Here is a 21,370-nt window from a genome sequence, read left to right on the forward strand (position 1 = left end):
TCGGGAGAGACGAAGGTCGAAAGCCATGCGTCCTCCGAAGCACAACCCAACCAAGCCGCACTGCTTCTTAACACAGCGCACCTCCAACCCGGAAGCCAGCCGCACCAATGTGTCGGAGGAAACACCGTGCACCCGCCCCCCTCGGTTAGCGCGCACTGCGCCTGGCAAGCCACAGGAGTCGCTGAAGCGCGATGAGACAAGGATATCCCTACCGGCCAAACCRRCCCTAACCCGGACGACGCTAGGCCAATTGTGCGTCGCCCCACGGACCTCCCGGTCGCGGCCGGCTGCGACAGAGCCTGGGCGCGAACCCAGAGACTCTGGTGGCAGCTCTAGACCACTGCGCCACCCGGGAGGCCCCGACAAACTGGAATTTAAAGGCAGACTAAATCAGTGACACATATCTAAAGAGAAGATAAATCACCTTAAAATTATTGATATTTGGTTGCGTTGACAATCAAACAAAATTCAATATCACTTTTGAAGTGCAAGAAATGGTCTATCAAACATCAACAAGTTAACAAATTATATGTTGGATTCATGTCTCCAACTCAACCAAAAAATAAAATTCGAAGAATGTGATTAAGCCAGTGGCTCAGATGGAATTCTCTCCTTTAAATGTTGATATTTGGTTGCATGGTCAACCAAACATAATTCATAATTTCTGTTATACAGTAAAGAGCCCAAAGTTAAGGCTATTTTACAAACCAATATAACGTTCAACCTTATTAAAATGAGTAACATCCATGGACACATTGAAGTTACTGTAACTATACATTTCTTTATGTAATCATATAAAGCGTGGATGTTCAAGATAGCATGCATAGGTCACCGCAGGTCTGTGGACAACCTTAAATGACATTGATCACTCGCACCATGTACTTTTAGTGTAATCTCAACTCCAATCCTGGTCATTTGGTTCTGCTATTAGATGAAGCACAGTGATAACACATGCATCTGTTGTATAAATAAACTAAACATCTGACATTGTATTACCATTTGAACTTGGCTGTGCTTTTAATTGGTTGAAAGCACAGTTAAGACATTTAGGTGACAACTAAACCAAAAATCAGACGTTGTTTTTCCATTGGAATTTGGTTGTGATTTGAGATGGTTCAATGTAAAGCGATAACACATTGGAAATTCATCTAACTTTTGGCTGTCTTTTTGAGTGGGCGAATAAAGGTTGGAATCTCATATATCAATGGCTCAAACAAATACTACGCAATTATCCACGTTGAAATCACGTGATGTGCCCAGTTGGCGGGTTGCTATTCCATAGAACTATTTCATTTTGAATTTGTAAAAAAGGCATCGGTTTAAGAATATTCTATTTCTTTGTAGTCCAGTTTTCACTGCTCCAGAGTCCAATGATGGCGAGCTTTACACCACTCCATTCGACGCTCGGCATTACGCAAGGTGACCTTAGGCTTGTGTGCGGCTGCTCGGCCATGGAAACCCATTTCATGAAGCTCCCAGCAAACAGTTATTGTGCTGACGTTGTTTCCAGAGGTAGTTTGGAAGTAGTAGTGAGAGTTGGTAGTGAGTGGTAGTGAGTGTTGCAACCGAGGACAGACAATTTTTAGGTGCTACATGCTTCAGCACTCAGCAGTCCCGTTCTGTGAGCTTGTGTGGCCTACCACTTCGCAGCTGAGCCATTGTAGCTGCTAGACATTTCCACTTCACAATAACAGCACTTACAGTTGACCGGGGCAGCTCTAGCAGGACAAATATTTGACAAACTGACTTGTTGGAAAGGTGGCGTCCTATGACGTGTGCTCGATTTTATACACCTGTCATCAACGGGTGTGGCTGAAATAGCCGAATCCACTAATTTGAAGGTGTGTCCACATACTTTTGTATATATAGTGTATATATTTGTGTCCGTTGCCAGCATGTATGCCTGGCTACACACATATTCTTGTTGCTAAAACGTACCGAACATCCATTGCATTTGTTATATAAAGAGCAATCGTGAGAATAAATTGTAACATTGTTTATTCAGTTCAGTTACATTGTATCGCAGACCTGTAGCCTACCACCGCAGATTGTTAGAGGACAATTCAGTAGGCCTACAGTAGATCTAGCCTATGCAGCACTGAATTAGTGGAAACCAAGACTATTCTCAGGGCAGGCCTGGTTGTAGCTAGATATGCTTGAGTTGCATCAGGGACAATTTTAGCAATTTAGCTGACCCTAACCCTTTTCCTAACCTTAGCCTAATTCTCCTAAACTGCCACATTAATTATTCTAACCTGCCACGTTAATTCTCCTAACCTGCTGTGTATGTTCTACTAACCTGCTACGAAAGTCACTTCTGCTTATCAAACCGGCAGACCTGCCCTGAGAACAGTCTTGGTTTCCACTAATGAGGCATGTGCACTGTGACTTTCATGGAAAAGCAAGTCAGATTCTGTACTGGCTTCTTGGAACTGATATGACAGTTCTTCTCAATCGCTTTGGCTCAATTCTCAAATGATTTGTGAATTCTACATGTCATATATAGGACTGCACAACGACCTCATGCTGGTGGCAAAGCAGCAGTATTCAGCCATCAGCAAGAACAAGAAATTTGCAACATGGTCATTGCCAAGAAAACCATCAGGCTAAGAGAGATCCAAAGTGCAATCATAAATGACAACAATATCTTCGCAAATATCAATTCTGTCAGCATTTCCACTATAGACAGAGTTTTGGGGAAAAAATCGAATGACTATGAAACAACTGTACAAGGTGCCATTTGAGAGGAATAGTGACAGAGTGAAGGAGCTGTGGTACCAGTATGTCCAGGTAAACCATTGGTGTGCACATGGCATATTGTACAGGGAGTTTTACTGTACTTCAATGATGCCTGTATTTACTTCTTGAAGTTGTAGGAACACATAAGAACAGAAAACATTTCCACTTGACTAAACTGTCTGATTCTAGAATAGGCTATGTAACACTAACTTTATATTTTGTTTCTGTGTTACTATATAGAGAATAATGGAGCTGGAAGGACATGAAATGACCCACATTCTTGTTTTTGTGGATGAGGCTGCGTTCAATCTGGCCAAAGGCAGGAGACGTGGCCGCAAACTCATTGGACACCGAGCCACAAATGGCACACGAGGCCAACGTGGGGGCAATATTACAATGTGCTCTGCCATTTCTGAGAATGCTGTGAGAACACATATTCCACACATTGGGCCCTATAACACCCATCTTCTCCTGGCCTTCCTAAATACACTTTACAGAGACATAATACCAGAACACCAAAGAGGTTTAGTTAGACCAGATTTGTCAAATTATGTAACTGTGTGGGATAATGTCAGCTTCCACCGAACCAACATTGTTAGGGAATGGTTTGCTGGGCATGAAAGGATAACAATGGCGTTCCTTCCACCATCCTCTCCAATCCTGAATCTGATAGAAGAGTTTGTTTCAGCATGGAGGTGGAAAGTATATGACTATCGGGCACAAGATCAGATGTCTCTGTTAGATGCCATGAATGCTGCTTGTGAGGACATCACAGGCGATCATTGCAGGGGATGGTTGCGCCACGCAAGGAGATTTTATTCCCCCGGTGCATCGCAAGGGAAAACATCACATGTGATGTTGAAGAAAATCTCTGGCCAGACCAACAAGAGCGACAGGATGTCCAGCAAGAAGATGGGAACTTGTAGTGTTACGTACTGTGAGGACGTAAAATGTATTGTTTTTTACAGAACTACCGCAGGTTTTTTCATTGAGGTTTTTTCATTTTGTTTGTTGTTGCATGGATGTCATTTTCTGGCAAATCTTCTGTTCACTATTCTGTATATGACTTTACATGTAAGAAATATGTAAAAATGGACATGCAAATGTGAATTTTCTGTTTACAAAGAACAAAGCTGAAATGTGTATATAACAAACACTTCCTGGGTTGACTGACATGGTGAAAAAACATCTCAACATTTTGACCAGTACGGCTCACAGGATGACAAAACCTTTCCTTTTGGTGGCGTTGGCCAATTCACTGACACAAGAACTCGGTTTTGAAGCATGAATTAAATCTTTTGAGTGAGTTACTACATTTTGCAGACATGCAATAGAGTTGTGATGTCCCATAAAATAGTTGTGACAGTTGCACTTACAGTTTAGAGAATGTTAAGACTGTTTCAAAAAATGAACCAAAGCGATTGAGAAACTGTAACATGTCTTCATTGTATTCAGTTGGTAAGTAGCTGCATGTTTGTTACCTTTCGCTATTGAAACAGACAGACATAATTAATTTGACCAAATATTTAGGAAGAGGTCATTTAAATGGAGTCTGTGAATGAAGAAACCACATGGAAAAAGTGGTAATCAACTGAAAACCAAGTCAAAATAATGTTTTGTGTTGTAGGTTTCATGACGTTTGTATCTAAAACAAAGGAAATCATTTTAAGATTGTTCTATACATCAGCTGGGTTCTCAGTAAGCTTCAATAGGAGGTCTTAAACATGACATAAAAGTGTGTCCTTGTAGCTGTGTGGGCTAATATAGTCCACATGTTTGCCTTGGGATAGCATGAGCCAATGGTTGAGCCAATGGCAAGTTGAGCAAATTTAAGTGTTTTCTATGAGGTAACAACAGGGCCTGGCCTATGTTAAAAGTGTTTTAAAAAGTAAGTTTGTTAGGTGTGTGTGCCTATGTTAAAATATGCATACAATTATTAAAAGACAAAAAAGCGATTGTGAATGTGTTAAATTGTGTTTGGGAAATAAAGATAGACATGGTTTTAAAAAGGTAGTGGTAATATTTAATTCCGTACAGAAATGTGTAGGCGGCTCAACTTACCCCATATCCGGGGTAAGTTGTGCCAAGAGACCACATATTTTGGACAAACTATGTTTTCAAAACTGTAATGTTTACATGAATTCTGATTATTTCCAGGGATGTACAACATCCTGAAATATATGTAGATATCTTTGTTAGAAAGAATACTGTATTTCCTTTATGAAGTGATGCTGAATGTAAAACATGGCTCAACTTACCCCTCTCCCCTAATTGAATTAGAGAAATATTAGTTATTTTAGGGAAACAATGGCACTGTCTTTGCGTGTAGCCTATTATCCCTGTTCATAGACTGGTTTTCTGTAGTACAAAAATATTGTGTATCTGAGAATTTCAGTGTCACTCAGTGCTTTTTAATGACAGGGGGCAGTGTGGAATCAGAGGATTCAGACAATTGGATAAATGTTTAAGTATTTTTATTCCTCTAAAATGAACACATCTCTTAGTCAGTAAAAAGCTCATACTGCCCTCCTTTATTGCAGCTTTATTAACAGACATTTTCACACTCACTCTTTTATATAGATGTATCCAGGATAAATGTATTTTAGTTTTTTTGTATTTTTACACACCGAGACCACTATGCACAACATATCACATACTTTAAAACCCATAATGACATAAATACAGATAGCCTAAATGAGGTTCAATTAGATTAATAAATTAGAAAAACAACAAAAAATAACAACGATTTACCAGTGTCAGAAAGGTAAGTCGTGAACCCTGTCAGTGAATGGGGGTCGTATCCATATCCAAAAGCCTGTATATATTTACAGTTAATTACCATCAGCTGTTTTCATTGTTAGAAGAACATGAACGGTTATGGTTTCATTCATGATCGGGTTCTTTATGTGTCATCTCTGCCATTTTATACACTACCTGATCACCTCCATGTCTCCGAGAGGCACCGGTGGAATCTGTTCTTTTCTCTCTCCACCCTCCTCCCTTACTAGGCCTCAGAACCAGGCTTTCCTGGTCACTCTCGTCTACTTTCTAAAGGCTGTGGGAAATCCTTGACAAATATCCAAACTGAAGTTTCTCTCTCATGGTACACCGTGACATATCTCCCCTCCTCTAAATTAGAGGCTAACATGCCAGTGAGGACCTTGACCTGGTTCATAACCGACGCCCCTCTAAATCATTTGGCAGGGACCGTATGTCCCTGCTTCTTCAATATCCACAGCCCATCTCATGTCTTTAACATTTCTGTTGCCGGTGCCTCCCTGTTTCTCTATATGACAAATCCGATTCAGTCACAAAAAATGAACATCTGTCATCAGTGTGATTTGTTTTAATACAACGTGAGTGGTGACATGGACACCAGACATTCAGAAAGGGCACACTAGTCTGGGAAGGGCTGGGTTGCTGTGCTCATCCAATTCGGTTGGCTGTCTAATCAGCTCCGCAAATAGGCAGTGACTGGCTAGAAAAACACCTGTTAACTACACGCCCCGCCAAATCAGATAGCATTTGTCACTGACCACTGGGAGCCAGGGATCTGGTGCCACCAACACAAACACTCAGGATGGAGCGAGGTCTAACTTACAGTATCATCCACCTCCTCTGATCTTCCGAGGTGGGCTTCAGCAGACTGGAAGGGAGTCCCAGCCCTAGATCCATTACAAATTTGACATAGCCTTTGCCCAATGAAAAAGGAGCAATGACCTCTGCTGGAGAGCCCAGATTTCATGAGAGAAGTATGTCAGGGGTTTCTTCTGAGGGAAGCATCATCGCGCTTGACACTCGTCTGATGGTGCTCACATTGAATCAGCTTGGACCCCCCTTTGTTCACCACTCTCTGTGGTAGCCTCACCTCTCCCTCCTCTGTCCTCTCATCAGAGACAGGGAAGACTCAGGGCCTCAGCGATCCTCCTGTGGTAAATTTTAGTGAACGGTCGGTTGCTATGCAAAATGATATCCACCACTTCATTTCATTTCAGAAATCCTACATGTCAACATTTAAAGTTTCAAAGAATAATTCGGTACAGGCTCTCTCACTCCCATGGCGATGTAAACAGTATTTAGCTGACTGTGTAGAAAGATAAGCCCTACAAAAACCTCCTCCAGGACAGGCGTACAGTGGATATACTACTGTGTATTTTGTGACATGACTGGGCCAAATGAGTTGAAAGACAAACCAGACAAACGCAGGTCAGCAACAGTATGTGTGACAAGCAAGCTAATCAACGACTGCAATCACATGGAGGGCCATGATTTGAAGTTGATCATAGCACTTTGTGACGTTGACAGCAAAGGACCTCTATTGCACAAACAAAAAGGTGGAAATGAATAGTAATAATAATAATCAAATGAATGGAAACACATTTCTGAGTTTCACCAATCAAACATTCGTTTAGTGAGGGTTTCAAATCCTTACAATGAGAGAATTCATACATTTGTGAAAACGTATTTGTTGGGCTCTGAACAAACTCATTGATCAGTTTTTGACCACTTTAATACTCTGTGGTTTGTAGATATATATATATATAAGGGCTGGGATGTGTCCAGTTCTCAGACAGGGTCTCCCACTCCCACTCCCACTCCCACTCCCACTCCCACTCCCACTCCCACTCCCACTCCCACTCCCACTCCCACTCCCGTTCACATGGCACTTGGTCTCCACACACGCGGCTGGACGCCCACCTTGGTGGCGATGAAGCGGGGTTTGGGCGCCTGCATGGCATTTGCCCTGAAAGGAGGGGGGAGGTTAGCAAGGAAACTCAGATCAGGGGCACTCTGAAACTGCTTAGCACCTTGGAGCCCACTGTAAGACACCCCAGGATAGGGTGATGGGTGGGGGATGGGGTTGGGGACTGGGGTGGCATTGATTCTGGGCAGCCCGGGCAGGCCCCCTGAATAGGTATGAGCAAGGGCGGGATGTGGGGCAGAGACCGGGGCTGGGGAAAAGACAGGGGCAGGGGGTGGGGAGAGAGGAGCAGGGGTTGGGGAGATCATGTCGGAGCGGGTCAGGCGCTCTCCCAGCGTTGTGGCTGAACGAGGAGCGATCACAGTGGGGGCCAAACACCGGGCTGACATGGGCGTGGGTGTTGAGAAGCGTTTGATCTCGTACACACGGGCCGCCTTGACTGGGATCTGTCTGGGAGGAGTCATAGTGCTGCCCACCATGGTAGTATACCCTCCCTGCTGCTGCCTCTGGTCCTGGTATGAGGGCATCGCCGACAGGTTGGCAACACTACCCCCGAACATAGCTGAGTTGAGCTGGTAAGGCTGCCTTCTCATGAAATCCAAAGCTTTGATTCCCTCCCTATGAGAGGCTATCCCCCCTCTGCTTCCCCAGCTCCCCCTGTCAGACCTGCCTGTATCTCTCTGTGGCCCCACAGGGCAGGAGGGGGCTAGCAACGGGTTGTAACCAATGGGCGGGGGGGCACGGATGTTGGGGGATAACTTCCACTGTGAGTTGATATTGGGGTTGGGGGCATACTGGGACTCGGCCCCTGGGTAGGTGACCTCCTGCTGGTAGGCGGTCTCTAGTGGGGTGTCTACCACAAACCGGTCCATGCGGCTCTGCCTGCGGGCAAACAGCTGAGCCCCCTTCCCCTCCGCCTGGGGAATCTGAGGGGCCTCGTGGATGACCCTGGGTTTGGGGGCCACCGGTGGAGGCATCCTGCCCCGGCCGGCTTCAGCACCCTGGTCTTCCTCTGTGCCCGACTCAAAGCCCATCATACTCCCTGAGTTGCTTCCATAGTGGGGCCTGTCATCCAGGTTCTGCACCATGTTCAGCAGGTCAGGGTTGGGAGAGTTCTTCTTCTCATCAGGGACTCGGAACATGGGCCTCCTGCCGCTGCGCCGACGAGCCTCCTGGAGGTAACCGGTACGACCACCAGGGAGAGGTGGGACCTTGGACATGGGGGATCTGGGTACAGCTGCAGGAGCTGTGGAGGGTGGGAGTGGGACAACTGAGACTGAAGCTTGGGGCATGTGGGCAAAAGAAACTTGAGGTTGAGGTATGGGGTCAAATGACACTGGAGCTGGGGATGATTGGGCCACTGAGACTGGGGCTTGGGGTATGGGAGCACCTGAGAATGGCGATGGGGGTGGAATTGAGGGTACGTTGGCAAATGATACTGGGGGTGGTGGTACGGAGGCAAACGAGACTGGAGGTGGGGGTATGGGGCCACCTGAGAATTGTGCTGGGGGTGGAGGTATGGCTGTGAAGGAAGCATGTGGAACAGAGAGCATGGGTGGTTCTGCCAGGCTCTCCACAGAGAAGGCAGGGCGGGGATGAGTGGCCGGTGCTGAGGAGGGGGTGGAGAACGGTCCTCCGGACACAGAGGACGGGGGAGAGAAGAAGGAAGGACAACCACTTGCAGGTAGCTCTGATGTGGTGGAGAAGGGAGGTCCTACAATAGACACAGAGGTTGCTGGGCGCTGGGCCCTTTTGGTGACGACAGGGCGGAACACAACAGGAGCGGTGGCGGCTCGGTTGGTCACAAACCCTGGGTTGAAGGGGCGGGCGGTTCTGTTGACCACAGAGCTGGAGGAGAGTTCTGGCAGCGGTGTTTGGGGTGGAGGTATGTGGGTGGTTAAGATCGACACTTGGGTGGTGATTGGGTTGGGTGCCACAGTCAGGGGTGACATCACCATGCCAGCCGTGCTCACTGGAGAGTAGGCAACGTCTCCATTAGCCATGCTGTAGGCAGCTGGGGCCGGTGCCATAGGCCTCACTGCCAGACACCGAGCCTCCTCCTGGAAGGCTACAGGGGGCGGTGGTGCCACAGGTTGCTGAGGTTGGTACATCTGTGGTTGTGTCTCTGGCTGGGGCTGGCTCTGTGCGTATGGCTGAGGCTGCTCCTGGATCTGTGGTTGGTTCGATGGTTGGGTCTTTATCTGAGGCTGGGGCGGCACCTGAGGCTGGGTGGCAGCCACCTTCTTGGCATGCTCGGCCGCCCTCTTCCTTTGCTGCTCAAACAGTTGGGCGCCCTTCCCAGAGATGTCACTCAGGCCGGGACTGGGGGCATCTTCTGTCCCATCCCCTCGCTCTCCCCCTGCGGTCGCCCTCTTCTCCAGTGCATCCAAGTAGTCACTGTCCCAGGTGGTGTCGGGGGCGGCTGAGAAGCCATCCTCATCAAACTCTGACTCGCTTCCTGGGAAAAGACCATCTTCCTCCTGGGAATCTTGCTGCATGTCTTCGTCCACGCTGCCGAAGCTGGTCAGCGTGTACTTCTTGGAGCGCTGCCGCCGCTTCTTGAACATCAGCACGCCCTTGGAGTGGGGGTTGGGGGCGTCTGTCAGAAGGGAGGCGATAGAGCGGCACTTGGTTCTGGCCTCCTTCACCTGTTTGTCTTGAACCGTGTCACCCCGGTTCAGTTCTGTAGGAGTCAAAGAGCATGTTTTAGTGTGGGTACGTCTGTAGAAACACCTTTACTGTTTCCATAACATCTCGCTTGTGGCCATTTCCATTTTAATTAGATCGTTTACCTTTTTTTAAAGCTCAATGAAACTTATTTTCAATTCTTGAATAGGAGTTACAATTCATCTGAACAACTGCACCTAACATGATATACACAAAAAGATCACAGGATAGTATTTTACATGTAGTGAGATATTAGTTCACGTAAAGTGACACAGGGTAGTCATAATGTCTACAAGCTATTTAAAATATGATGAACAAATCATGACTGTTAATGCATTGCCAAAAGTAAAGGTGGGATTTTTTTTTACCAGTGTTGAACGACCAGATATAACCTTTAAATTGAGAACATCAGGTTCTAAAAACCGCCAACAGCTAACTTCCTACAATTCTACACATTTTGCCATGGGGCAGAGAGAAAAGAGCAGTTTTATAGCTAATCTCATGCTATTCTACACATTTTGCAAAAGATTATTACGTGCTCATATGCTATCTGGGGGGGGGGGGGGGGGGGGCTACCAAGGTGAAGTTCCCAGATATTAACTTAATAGCATAGGTTTGAAGAAAAGTCTCATTTTGTAGGCAAACTTCAAGCAGACATTGTACATTTGCACAAACTTGTTATAATTTTAGACAGATATGATACCAATATGCCCAACTGTGTAAGGAGTTGTTATTTAAAATTGTCATTGGCAGTGTCCCTGAAGAGGACATGTGAACCTCTAATTAGGGACACTCAGGGATTTATGGCATTTTATTTATTTTAAAACTTCTTAAAACAGCAACGTCTTCAAATAGCCTCAGCCCTCCCTCTCTGGGAGTTTATGACTGTAACAGTGGACAGGATGTAAGTCTTTGGTATATACACTACAGTTCAAAAGTTTGGGGTCACTTAGAAATGTCCTTGTTTTTGAAAGGAAAGCACTTTTTTTGTCCATTAAAATAACATCAAATTGATCAGAAATACAGTGTAGACATTGTTAATGTTGTAAATGACTATTGTAGCTGGAAACGGCAGATTTTATTATGGAATATCTACATAGGCGTACAGAGGCCCATTATCAGCAAACATTACTCCTGTGTTCCAATGGCACGTTGTGTTAGCTAATTCAAGTTTATCATTTTAAAAGGCTAATTGAGCATTAGAAAACCCTTTTGCAATTATGTTCGTACAGCTGAAAACTTTTGTGCTGATTAAAGAAGCAATAAAACGGGCATTCTTTAGACTAGTTGAGTATCTGGAGCATCAGCATTTGTGGGTTCGATTACAGACTCAAAATGGCCAGAAACAAATAACTTTCTTCTGAAACTCATCAGTCTATTCTTGTTCTGAGAAATGAAGGCTATCCCATGTGAGAAATTGCCAAGAAACTGAAGATCTAATACAACGCTGTGTACTACTCCCTTCACAGAACAGCGCAAACTGGCTCTAACCAGAATAGAAAGAGGAGTGGGAGGCTCCGGTGCACAACTGAGCAAGAGGACAAGTACATTAGAGTGTCTAGTTTGAGAAACAGATGCCTCACAAGTCCTCAACTGGCAGCTTCATTAAATAGTACCCGCAAAACACCGGTCTCAACGTCAACAGTGAAGAGGCGACTCCGGGATGCTGGCCTTCTAGGCCGTGTCTGTGTTCTTTTGCCTATCTTAATCTTTTCTTTTTATTGGCCAGTCTGAGATATGGCTTTCACTTTGCAACTCTGCCTAGATTCTTCAAAGTAGCCACCCTTTGCACCCTAATAGATATCATCCTAACTAACTCGTCCTCCAAATACACCTCTGCAAATACAACCAAGATCTCAGCGATCACTGCCTCATTGCCTGCATCCGTAATGGGTCTGCGGTCAAACTACCACCCCTCATCACTGTCAAACGCTCCCTAAAACACTTCTGCGAATACAGGCCTTTCTAATTGACCTGGCCGGGGTATCCTGGAATGACATTGACCTCATCCCGTCAGTAGAGGATGCCTGGTTATTCTTTAAAAGTGCCTTCCTCACCATCTTAAATAAGCATGCTCCATTCAAAAAATTGAGAACTAGGAATAGATATAGCCCTTGGTTCACTCCAGACCTGTCTGCCCTTGACCAGCACAAAAACATCCTGTGGCGTTCTGCATTAGCATCGAATAGCCCTTGTGATATGCAACTTTTTAGGGAAGTTAGGAACCAATATACACAGGCAGTTAGGAAAGCTAAGGCTAGCTTTTTCAAACAGAAATTTGTAACCTGTAGTACAAACTCAAAAACATTCTGGGACACTGTAAAGTCCATGGAGAATAAGAGCACCTCCTCCAAGCTGCCCACTGCACTGAGGCTAGGAAACACTGTCACTACCGATAAATCCACAATAATTGAGAATTTCAATAAGCATTTTTCTACGGCTGGCCATGCTTTCCACCTGGCTACCCCTACCCCGGTCAACAGCCTTGCGCTCCCCATAGCAACTCGCCCAAACCTCCCCCACTTCTCCTTCACCCAAATCCAGATAGCTGATGTTCTGAAAGAGCTGCAAAATCTGGACCCCTACAAATCAGCTGGACTAGACAATCTGGACCCTCTCTTTCTAAAATTATCTGCCGAAATTATTGCCAACCCCTATTACTAGCCTGTTCAACCTCTCCTTCGTATCGTCTAAGATTCCCATAGATTGGAAAGCTGCCGCGGTCATCCCCCTCTTCAAAGGGGGAGACACTCTCGACCCAAACTGCTACAGACCTATATCTATTCTACCCTGCTTTTCTAAGGTCTTTGAAAGCCAAGGTAACAAACAGATTACCGACCATTTCGAATCTCATCGTACCTTCTCCGCTATGCAATCTGGTTTCAGAGCTGGTCATGGGTGCACCTCAGCCAGGCTCAAGGTCCTAAACGATATCATAACCGCCATCGATAAGAGACATTACTGTGCAGCCGTATTCATCGACCTGGCTAAGGCTTTCGACTCTGTCAATCACAACATTCTTATTGGCAGACTCAACAGCCTTGGTTTCTCAAATGATTGCCTTGCTTGGTTCACCAACTACTTCTCCGATAGAGTTCAGTGTGTCAAATCGGAGGGCCTGTTGTCCGGACCTCTGGCAGTCTCTATGGGGGTGCCACAGGGTTCAATTCTCGGGCAGACTCTCTTCTCTGTATACATCAATGATGTCGCTCTCGCTGCTGGTGATTCTTTGATCCACCTCTARGCAGACAACACCATTCTGTATACCTCTAGCCCTTCTTTGGACACTGTGTTAACTAACCTCCAGATGAGCTTCAATGCCATACAACTCTCCTTCCGTGGCCTCCAACTGCTCTTAAACGCTAGTAAAACTAAATGCATGCTCTTCAACCGATGGCTGCCCGCACCTTCCCGCCCGTCCAGCATCACCACTCTGGATGGTTCTGACTTAGAATATGTGGACAACTACAAATACCTAGGTGTCTGGTTAGACTGTAAACTCTCCTTCCAGACTTACATTAAACATCTCCAATCCAAAATTAAATCTAGAATCTGCTTCCTATTTCGCAACAAAGCATCCTTCACTCATGCTGCCAAACATACCCTCGTAAAACTGACCATCCTACCGATCCTCGACTTCGGCAATGTCATTTACAAAATAGCCTCCAACACTCTACTCAACAAATTGGATGCAGTCTATCACAGTGCCATCCGTTTTGTCACCAAAGCCCCATATACTACCCACCACTGCGACCTGTACACTCTCGTTGGCTGGCCCTCGCTTCATACTCGTCGCCAAACCCACTGGCTCCAGGTCATCTACAAGTCTCTGCTAGGTAGTCCCACCTTATCTCAGCTCACTGGTCACCATAGCAGCACCCACCCGTAGTACGCGCTCCAGCAGGTATATCTCACTGGTCACCCCCAAAGCCAATTCTTCCTTTGGCCGCCTCTCCTTTTAGTTCTCTGCTGCCAATGACTGGAACGAACTGCAAAAATCTCTGAAGCTGGAGACTCTTACATCCCTCACTAGCTTTAAGCACCAGCTGTCAGAGCAGCTCACAGATCACTGCACCTGTACATAGCTCATCTGTAAATAGCCCATCCAATCTACCTCATCCCCATACTGTATTTATTTATTTATCTTGCTCCTTTGCATCCCAGTATCTCAACTTGCACATTCATCTTCTGCACATCCTACCATTCCAGTGTTTAATTGCTATATTGTAATTACTTTGCCACCATGGCCTATTTATTGCCTTACCTCTCTTATCCTACCTCATTTGCACATGCTGAATATAGATTTTTCTGCTGTATTATTGATTGTATGTTTGTTTATTCCATGTGTAATTCTGTGTTTGTGTATGTGTCGACCTGCTTTGCTTTATCTTGGCCAGGTCGCAGTTGCAAACGAGAACTTGTTCTCAACTAGCCTACCTGGTTAAATAAAGGTGAAATAAAATAAAATAAAAATGACAGCTTTGCACAATCTTGGCATTCTCTCAACCAGCTTCATGAGGGAGTCACCTGGAATYCATTTCAATTAACAGGTGTGCCATGTTAAACGTTAATTTGTGGAATTTCTTTCCTTCTGAATGCGTTTGAGCCAATCAGTTGTGTTGTGACAAGGTAAGGTTGGTATACAGAAGATAGCTCTATTTGTTAAAATACCAAGTCCATATTATGGCAAAAACAGCTCAAGTAAGCAAAGAGAAATGGCAGTCCATCATTACCTTAAGACATGAAGGTCAGTCAATCGGAAAAATGTCAAGAACTTTGAAAGCTTCTTCAAGTGCAGTTGCAAAACCATCAAGCGCTATGATGAAACTGTCTCTCATGAGAACCGCCACAGGAAAGGAAGACCCAGAGTTACCTCTGCTGCAGAGTTACCAGCCTCAGAAATTGCAGCCCAAATAAATGCTTCACAGAGTTCAAGTAACAGACACATCTCAACATCAACTGTTCAGAGGAGACTGTGTGAATCAGGCCTTCATTGTCAAATTGCTACAAACAAGTCACTACTAAAGGACACCAATAGGAAGAAGAGACTTACTTGGGTAAAGAAACATAAAGCAATGGACATTAGACCGATGGAAATCTGTCCTTTGGTTTGATGATTCCAAATGTAAGATTTTTTGGTTCCAACGCTGTGTCTTTGTGAGACGCAGAGTAGGTGAAAGGATGATCTCCGCGTGTGGGGTTTCCTACCGTGAAGCATGGAGGAGGAGGTGTGGCGGTGTGGGGGTGCTTTGCTGCTGACACTGTCTGTGATTTATTTAGAATTCAAGGCACACTTAACCAGCATGGCTAACACAGTATTATGCAACGATACGCCATCCCATCTGGTTTGCGCTTAGTGGGACTATCATTTGTTTTTCAATAGGACAATGACCCAACACACCTCCAAGCTGTGTAAGAGCTATTTGGCCAAGAAGGAGAGTGATGGAGTGCTGCATCAGATGACCTGGCCTCGACAATCACCCGACCTCAACCCAATTGAGATGGTTTGGGATGAGTTGGACCGCAGAGTGAAGGAAAAGCAGCCAACAAGTGCTCAGCATATATGGGAACTCCTTCAAGACTGTTGGAAAAACATTCCAGGTGAAGCTGGTTGAGTGAATGCCAAGAGTGTGCAAAGCTGTCATCAAGGCAAGGGTGGCTATTTTGAAGAATCTCAAATATAAAATATATTTTGATTTGATAACACTTTTTTGGTTCCATATGTGTTATTTTATAGTTTTGATGTCTTCACTGTTATTCTACAATGTAGAAAATAGTAAAAATAAAGAAAAACCCTTGAATGAGTAGGTATGTCCAAACTTTTGACTGGTACTGTATATATTTTGGCTGTTAGCCCAGGTCACTGGTCCAATCATCAGCTGCCTGTTAGCTCTGACAGACTGATCACAGCAGAGGGCACTCCGCCTTACTATTATTAACTATTGGTGTATTAGTGTCTCAACCATCCGACCAAAGACAGCACGTGTGTATTTTGTGTCTATTGATATGTGTATGAATGGAATGGTATCATATTTTGTTTACTCTAGATACAGTTTAAATGTGTCTTATTTATACCTGTAAATAGTTATTGTACGTTTTTCTTCAGTGTGTCCTTGTTCTTGTTGCAGTCTTAGCGAGATGTAGCAAGACATGGACATGAGAGGGGAATATAGTGGAAGAGAAGGACAGGGTGATATATAAAGGTGGTCAAAGAGGGAAAGTGAGAGGGGGGAGAAGGACTGCTACTTGATATCAGATAGCAGCTGCTTGGAGATGCCTTTCCCAGTTCATACATGCAGTGCTCGGGTTAGCGGACCACTGAACTAGGGGACAAATATAGCCCCTGTTCTACGTAGAAGGGACTGCCTCTGTCCTCTTAAAGTGGCCCTTTTCAGACTAATGCTGTCTCATGAGGAATACTCTGCTTTTACCTGAGAGGACACCTATGAGAATAAACTTTGATTTGATTTGAGAAGCTACTTAAACCATCTCATTATCTTAATGTCATTATTTAAATGTGATTTACACTGAATAAAAATGTAAACGCAACATGCAACAATATCTAAGATTTTACTGAGTTACAGTTCATATAAGGAAATCAATTCCTTAGGCCCTAATATATGGATTTCACATGACTGGGAATACAGAAATGCATCTGTTGGTCACAGATACCTCAAAAAAGGTAAGGGCGTGGATCAGAAAACCAGTCCGTATCTGCTGTGACCAACATTTGCCTCATGCAGCGCGACACAACCCCTACGCATGGAGTTGATCAGGCTGTTGATTGTGGCCTGTGGAATGTTGTCTCACTCCTCTTCAATGGCTGTTCGAAGTTGCTGGATATTGTCAGGAACTGGAACATGCTGTGGTACACGTTGATCCAGAGCATCCTAAACATGCTCAATGGGTGACATGTCTGGTGAGTATGCAGGCCATCGAAGAACTGGGACATTTTCAGCTTCCAGGAATTGTGTACAGATCCTTGCGACATGGGGCTGTGTATTATCATGCTGAAACATGAGGTGATGGCGGCGGATGAATGTCACGACAATGGTCTTCAGGATCTCGTCACGGTATCTCTGTGCTTTCAAATTGCCATTGATAAAATGCAATTGTGTTCATTGTCCCTAGCTTGTGCCTGCCCGTGCCATAACCCCACGGCCACCATGGGGCATTCTGTTCACAACATTGACATCAGCAAACCGCTCGCCCCCACACGACACCATACACGCTGTCTGCCATCTGCCCGGTACAGTTGAAACCGGGATTCATCCGTGAAAAGCACACTTCTCCAGCGTGCCAGTGTCCAGCGAAGGTGAGCATTTGTCCACTGAAGTCGGTTACGACACCGAACTGCAGACAGGTCAAGACCCTGGTGAGGACCAAGAGCACGCAGATGAGCTTCCCTGAGACGGTTTCTGACAGTTTGTGTAGAAATTCTTCAGCTGTGCAAACCCACAGTTTCATCAGCTCTCCGGGTGGCTGGTCTCAGATGATCCTGCAGGTGAAGAAGATGGATGTGGAGGTCCTGGACTGGCATGGTTAAAACATGGTCTGTGGTTGTGATGTACTGCCAAATTCTCTAAAACGACGTTGGAGTGGGCTTATGGTAGAGAAATTAACATTCAATTGTTTGGCAACAGCTGTGGTGGACATTCCTACATTCAGCATACCAATTGCACGCTCCCTCAAAACTTGAGACATCTGTGGCATTGTGTTGTGTGACAAAACTGCACATTTTAGAGTGGCCTTTTATTGTCCCAGCACAAGGTGCAGGTCTGTAATGATCATGCTGTTTAATGAGCTTCCTGATATGCCACACCTGTCAGGTGGATGGTTTATCTTTGTGAATGATAATTACTCACTAACAGGGATGGAAACAAATTTGTGCACAACATTTGAGAAAAATAAGCTTTTTGAGTGTATTGAACATTTCTGGGATCTTTTATTTCAGCTAATGAAACATGGGACCGACAATTTACATGTTTCGTTTATATTTTTGTTCAGTATAAATAACTCACAACATGCAATGCCAGCCTCAACTAGCCACTACATGGCTAATTATTTGTACAGTAACACATCTCACATCACCGTGTAGAGCATGATTAGGATACTCACTGGCTTGCTTGGCCTTGTCCATGTAGGTGACACTGAGCTCCTCATCCAGAGGGGTGTCTATGGGCCCCACCATTGGCACCAGCTGCCTGCGGGAGCTCAGCTGCATGGCCCCCTTGGCCCTCTCGGGGGAAACCAGTGGGACCACGTTGGAGGGCTCCTGGAAGCCACTGTCCTCCTCCGCCACTCCGTCCCGTCCTGGGCCCTGGTCCTCAACAGAGGAGATGATGGAGGAGGTCTCTGTGGAAGTCTGGGAGGACCACATCCCTGGAGGGGGCTGGTAAATCACCTCCTTGCGGGCCACCCCCGGCAAGCCTTCCCCCGCTCCTCGGCCATCCATTAGCCCGTGGTCCTGGAGCCCTGGGTAGAGCCGGCCATCTGGGGCGCTGTCATAGCCGCTAAACTCTGAGGTCTCCCCTCCCTCCTGGGAGGCTCTGCCAGAGGCTTTGCCGGGTAAGTTGCTGGGACTTCTGCGCTTCTGCCTCCTCTGCCTCTCGTGGGCTGCCACATCTGCGTCGCTGTCTGTCTCCCCGTAGTAGGCCTCACTGCCTGGGGGCGAGGTGAGGCCGCTGCGCCCCATGGGGGACAGGACAGAGGACCTGCCATGGGGGACCTCCCTGACAGCTGCTATGTGGTGGGGTCTGGAGGAGGGAGACATGGTACGCAGGGCGGCTCGGTACTCTTTGTCAATGCGGGGAGACGGGGCGCGGGTCAACAGCACCACAGACTGGAAGCCTGCTGGTGCCCTGTGGGAGCAAATTAACAATTGTTGGGCATACTGCTCTGGCTTATGCTATTTGCATAAGATGGGGTGGCAGGTAGCCTGGTGGTTAGAGCGTTGGGCCAGTAACTGAAAGGTTGCTGGATCGAATCCCCGAGCTGACAAGGTAGAAATCTGTTATTCTGCAGCTGAACAAGGCAGTTTACCACAGTTCCCTGGCAGGCTGTCATTGTAAATAAGAATATGTTCTTAACTGACTAGTTAAATAAAGGTTAAATTACAAAAATAATGATGGAGTAGCACTTAATGCTAATATAACAGGTAAAACAATATGTTAACATCAGGGTTTTTATGCATAAAGGGGTACACATCAATGGAGATTGTAATTGCTCTCTGACCTCTTGACCCGGATGTGTAATATTCCTGGGGAGCTGTCGATTATGGTCATGGCCTGGGAGTGGGACAGACTTCCACATGGCTGCTCGTTGATGGACACCAGCTCATCGCCCTCCCGCAGTCCTGCCCTGCACGCCTTACTGCGCTTACGCACCTACACCAGCAGAGAGAGACAAAATATCACCCACACTCACCAATATAAGCTCTCTCTCTCTCTCTCTCTCTCTCTCTCTCTCTCTCTCTCTCTCTCTCTCTCTCTCTCTCTCTCTCTCTCTCTCTCTCTCTCTCTCTCTCTCTCTCTCTCTCTCTCTCTCTCTCTCTCTCTCTCTCTCTCTCTAACGAGCTCTCTCTCTATCTATTATCTCTCTGTCATCTATCATCTCTGTCTCCTTCATTCTGAAAAGTGATATTGGATGAAGAACATGACAAAGCAGCTCTTGATGTCTTGTCTTGATGACTTGCCCTGACAGCCTGGACGTGCTGCAGACATTTCCCACAAGCTGTGGCTGGAGTGAAGCCCTCTTACCCACTTCAGCAGCGAAATGCCAGCCAGCACCTCTCCTCCCCCATGCACTCTCCCACTATTTGTGCCCAGGGTAAACCCATAGTTGTGCTGATGCAACCTATGAGATTTTAAGAGAGTGTACATGTTGAAGCTACATGATCTGTACGGATCTCTTACTCTGGTAGAAACTTTACACATCAAGGGTTACATTGAGGTGTGTGAGGATAGAGGAATTTATATTTGTTTTGAAGGGGTTCTTTAACCCTTTGGATCTCAACTAGCATTGGGGAAGAATATAACCCAGACAATTTCTTCACTGGGCTGAAACACACACTTTGGTGAGCCACCTCTCAACCCAGAATAGTCTGTTTGAAAAGCAGTTTTGCTCAGTCAACACTCAGTAAATGTGGTTTCAGTGTACTAAAATCCCCTATACAGAAAAGGACAAGAGAAATACTTTGGTAATGGGGAAATGCAATGGGGGAATGCATAGGCAGAGAAGTGATAAGGTAGTTGGATTTCTAAGGTGTGAAACTGATATCCTGTGTGTATCTATGACAGCTTTGCTGAACTGGATATCCTCTTATGAAGAGGTGTGGCGACTGACTGAGAACCCTGACTGAGAACCAGCCATTCAGAAACGAGAGCGATCCAATGAGGAAACTCTGCAGATGATTATCCGATCTGTCCGACATCTGTGCAATCACGTACCAAATGCTTTAAGAAAACAGTACCTCGTGTGTATGTTTTTTCTCATGTCATTCCACATAGCATGAAATGATGTCTGCCTTGCTACATGTGCTTCAAACAGGAGAAGTTGAAAGTTCTATAGCTCTATCAATGTCTCCACATGAGACCCATTCTAGAACAGACACATGACTCATGCTCAGGCCTCTCGGCCCCTGTCCATGATTGCAGCCGATATTCCATCTGAACCACGTTCACAACCCTTTATAACCCATTAATTCCAGAACCAATATATTATAGAATGTCATAGACATAGACACGTATCATTCAGAATGTCCCTCTTACCATATCCCCTGTCCCTTGAAACAGTTTTACCATCCTACCTTTCACTGAAGCCATACCTTGGCCACCTGAAGTGGTTTCTGGTGCTCCGCGCCCCCCTGGAGACGAAAGCCCCATGGTGCTCCACCAGACAAGGTGATTATCACCTCTTCTGCCACCATTATTGTGTGATACGTTCTCCTTTTTTTGCGTTTCTGTCCGTTTGTCTGTCTTTTTATCTTTCTGGGGGGCCCTCAGTGCGTTTACTCCATAGTTGTCAGGGCCCCCTCAGAGAGCTCTGTCTGCTCTCCTTCAGCTATAATGTCATGGAGTTGACTTCTCTCAGCCCACTACTCTGGCACCTGGGCACGCACACATACACACACTCTTTCAATGACACACACACATGCCCACCCACACCCTAAGTATGGGCACTGCTGATAGGGTTGCAGGCTGGGGGAGCTGAAATAGAGAGAGGGAGGGGAGAAAGAGAAAGGGAGAGAGAGAGAGGAGAGAG

The 21,370-nt window shown here is 45.8% G+C and overlaps 1 protein-coding gene across 2 annotated transcripts; it reads right to left on the bottom strand.

The window, feature by feature from the left end:
- Positions 1-5,196: 5,196 nt before the first annotated feature.
- LOC111951875 (synaptopodin 2-like protein) lies at positions 5,197-21,287 on the bottom strand. Of its 2 annotated transcripts, none has more exons than XM_023970171.2 (4): positions 20,934-21,287; positions 19,343-19,494; positions 18,227-18,969; positions 5,197-10,124 (listed from the first exon to the last, which is right to left on the bottom strand). In XM_023970171.2, the coding sequence occupies exons 1-4, from the start codon at positions 21,033-21,035 to the stop codon at positions 7,396-7,398; spliced, it is 3,726 nt and encodes a 1,241-aa protein (XP_023825939.1). In that variant the 5' UTR covers positions 21,036-21,287; the 3' UTR covers positions 5,197-7,395. The 2 variants fall into 2 exon arrangements, with proteins under 2 accessions (XP_023825939.1, XP_023825940.1); XM_023970172.2 differs by having other exon boundaries at positions 20,916-21,006.
- Between the last annotated feature and the right edge of the window lie 83 nt (positions 21,288-21,370).

This window comes from Salvelinus sp. IW2-2015, linkage group LG25 (genome assembly GCF_002910315.2).
Source record: "Salvelinus sp. IW2-2015 linkage group LG25, ASM291031v2, whole genome shotgun sequence".
Taxonomy (NCBI): Eukaryota; Metazoa; Chordata; class Actinopteri; order Salmoniformes; family Salmonidae; genus Salvelinus; species Salvelinus sp. IW2-2015.

What these genes read in the sequence shown, in the direction of transcription:
- LOC111951875 (XM_023970171.2), bottom strand. Translation starts at nt 21,035, where the DNA reads ATGGTGGCAGAAGAGGTGATAATCACCTTGTCTGGTGGAGCACCATGG. An exon ending in AACCACTTCAGGTGGCCAAG is followed by an intron (nt 19,495 to 20,933) that starts GTATGGCTTCAG and finishes CTGCTGGTGTAG; the next exon opens with GTGCGTAAGCGCAGTAAGGC. An exon ending in GGACAAGGCCAAGCAAGCCA is followed by an intron (nt 10,125 to 18,226) that starts GTGAGTATCCTA and finishes TGACTCCTACAG; the next exon opens with AACTGAACCGGGGTGACACG.